At 38.3% G+C, this 2830-nt stretch overlaps 1 protein-coding gene across 1 annotated transcript; it reads right to left on the reverse strand.

Moving 5' to 3' along the window:
- On the reverse strand, window positions 1-2579 carry LOC116104669 (tripartite motif-containing protein 30A-like; the record flags this gene model as incomplete). The annotated part of the gene is made up of 1 exon (XM_031391162.1): window positions 1-2579. A coding segment is annotated over one exon (594 nt), but the record flags the coding sequence as incomplete, so codon positions are not given.
- Between the last annotated feature and the right edge of the window lie 251 nt (window positions 2580-2830).

Here is a 2830-nt window from a genome sequence, read left to right on the forward strand (position 1 = left end):
TTTGTCATCTCAATGATACTTTATTATGGTCACATCAACAGGGAGAAAAAACTTAACAGATACCATATCAGATACCTCTTACATGCTACAAACAGTGAGTTCCTAGAAACATTCTATTGTTTACATTTTACAACACAACAGAAGATACAGTTATGGGTATCATTGTCATCATTATCATTCTTTGCAAAATGGAAAATCATAGACTTGATAACGAATACAGCAAAACAAATATCCTTTCAAAAAATAAGTGTGAAAACCAAAAAAATCATAGATATCTACAACATATTAGAGTAGTCTTGGTGGCAGCTTCCAGGACCTAACATCCAGACATGAGAAGATCTACACCTTAGTTTCCCCAGTCACACAGTGTCACACAGAACATCTACCCAGTAATTAGCACAACCAATACCTACTGAATGTACACTGGATGTATTATAAGTATTGAACTTCTTCTCTTACTAAAAATTACATAATCCTTTTCATTTGTATATGTGCTTCTGCCTAGGTGTTCTATAGCATATTTGTGGAGTGAGAGATTCATCTGTCAGAGCTAGCTGCCTTCTTCAGCCAAGAGAGTCTGAGAAAATGAACACAGCTCATCACTCATAGAGGAAAGGGATTTTACTCTCAGAGTCTTCTAAAGATTTCAAATTTATTTTTCTACAATGACCTGCAATATAGGTGCACTATTTTACCAAAACTGAAAAACAAAAACAAAAAATGAAATAAAAAATAAAACCAAACAAGCAAGCATACACAGGCTTTAGGGAATGTTATTCAGGGTTGTACTGCTATGTGGAGAGGCAGGATTGGAACCTGTATACTCTCCACACATGTTCTTAGTAGATATCATTTGAGATGTTTCCTTCTTAACTATTTGATGAAACACAAGCATTGTGGTTAAACTGCCCTCCTGCTAAGGCCCAATCCTTAGTAAGAGATTCCTACATATAAATTTCAAAACTGGTAGACATTCTGGAGAACTTTCTTTCATCTTTTATCAGTGAGAGAAAGAATAAGTTATGGAGACCTGACAAAGAAGAGGCAAGTCACTCAGTGGTAGAGCAACTCATAAGCACACAGGAAGCCCTGGCTTTTATCTCTGGCACCACAAAAAGGAAGGAGTGTCTACTGTTGTGGACCTAGGTAGTTCTGTCTGTAAGACCTGCGGTTTGAAAATCTTAAAGAATGGGGGACTACAGCCTAACACTGCAGACAACTTTACTTCAGCTTCACTGTGCTTTTACGTGAATGTACAAAAGCAAGCAGGAAAGTTGTTGGAGTTCAGAAGAACCAAATCAGAAAAACATGCAAATAAATACCAGTAAGAACATACTAAATATTAACAAACCTTGACTACAATTGTCTCAGGTCAGACCATATAAACACAATTGTCTGGCATTATACTATAGATTATACCTTAGAAAGCACAAAATTAAGGCACAAGCCCGTATGCAGAACCAGTGTCCATTGAGGCTGGCATGAGTATATCCTTGCACAGGCATAGGTTCTATAGCTATGTTCTGACATCCAACAAGAATAAATATGTCTTATAAATTGAACACATATGTTCTTTTTGCAGGAGGCACAAAATTACTTCCAAAGAAATCCAGAGAACAAACTGTCCTTGAGGTAAAAGGCCCTCTTTCTTTTTTCTGGGTCCTCTATTAGAGGTCCCTAGGATGTTGTTTGCTGTGAGTCATTCTTTTGACTGTGTTCCTACAGAGATGGTGCTAGCAGAGGCTCTCTCACTTAGTGAAGAAGCAGCCATTTTCTTTGGGAATATGGGAAATCACAAATGAGAGTAATCATCTTGTGAGTAGAGAAGCAACTGGATCAAGGTAATGAGTCCACACCTGTTTATAGTTAGAAGTGAAGGTCATTAAAATAAAGGGCCCAAGACAAAAGAAGTTAGAATGATGCAGGGGAGCTCTGGCACATGAGATACACCAGACATGGGGGCACTGCACTGTATAGGTGTGGGTTTAAGATGGTGGACCGCATACTGTTATTGGCTCTGAACAATTCATAGGATTAAAATATGGGTAGACTTTACCAGGGAAGGCAGGGTCATAGAACCTATAGATGAGAGCTCCATAGCGAGAAACATCATAAAATGAGAGAGTGCAAGCTTCCCGGTCCAGGAAAACTCCAACACGACTGGGAGGACTAGGCAGAGAGAGGGCCAGGACACTGGAATTGTGGGTGATAGAACACTCATCAAAGGCATTGTATACAGACCCATTCGTCAGCCCTATAACCCAGTAGCCACATTTAGGCTGATACATTACATTTTGTTTAACATTAGAATAATGTTTTGTTTTGAAGCCCATTTCATCCTTTGAATGAAGTTGAGGTTGAGCACATTTTCCATCATTTAATCCGAGGAGCCAGGCATCACTTCTAGACACGTCTACTTCCCAGTAATGCTTCCCTGAGGAGATAGCTGGATATCCCAGGACACCCAAATGGTAGGTCTGAAGAAGTTGAAGATTCCTCTCATAGAATACGCTTATATATCCTATTTGTCTTTTTTTTTTTGTTAATGAAAATGCTTTCGTGGCTGTTTTCACGTAGAGTCATATGAACTGCAGAAAAATGAGACATATATGTTTTGAATCAGATGAAATACAAGGTACAGCTTTATTTGTAACATAAGCAACAGAAGCATAAGGAGAAAGAGAAAGGAAACGTGGAGAAGCCTTGTTTAAAGTCAAGGAGAAGGAGACTGCTGTGTATATTGGGATATTTTTTTTTTGACCGATCACAGTTTTATTTTTAATGACATAAGCAAGAACAATCTCACATTCATACTAAAAATCTCAGCTAC

The sequence above is a fragment of the Mastomys coucha genome, unplaced genomic scaffold, assembly GCF_008632895.1.
Source record: "Mastomys coucha isolate ucsf_1 unplaced genomic scaffold, UCSF_Mcou_1 pScaffold22, whole genome shotgun sequence".
In the NCBI taxonomy this organism is placed as follows: domain Eukaryota; kingdom Metazoa; phylum Chordata; class Mammalia; order Rodentia; family Muridae; genus Mastomys; species Mastomys coucha.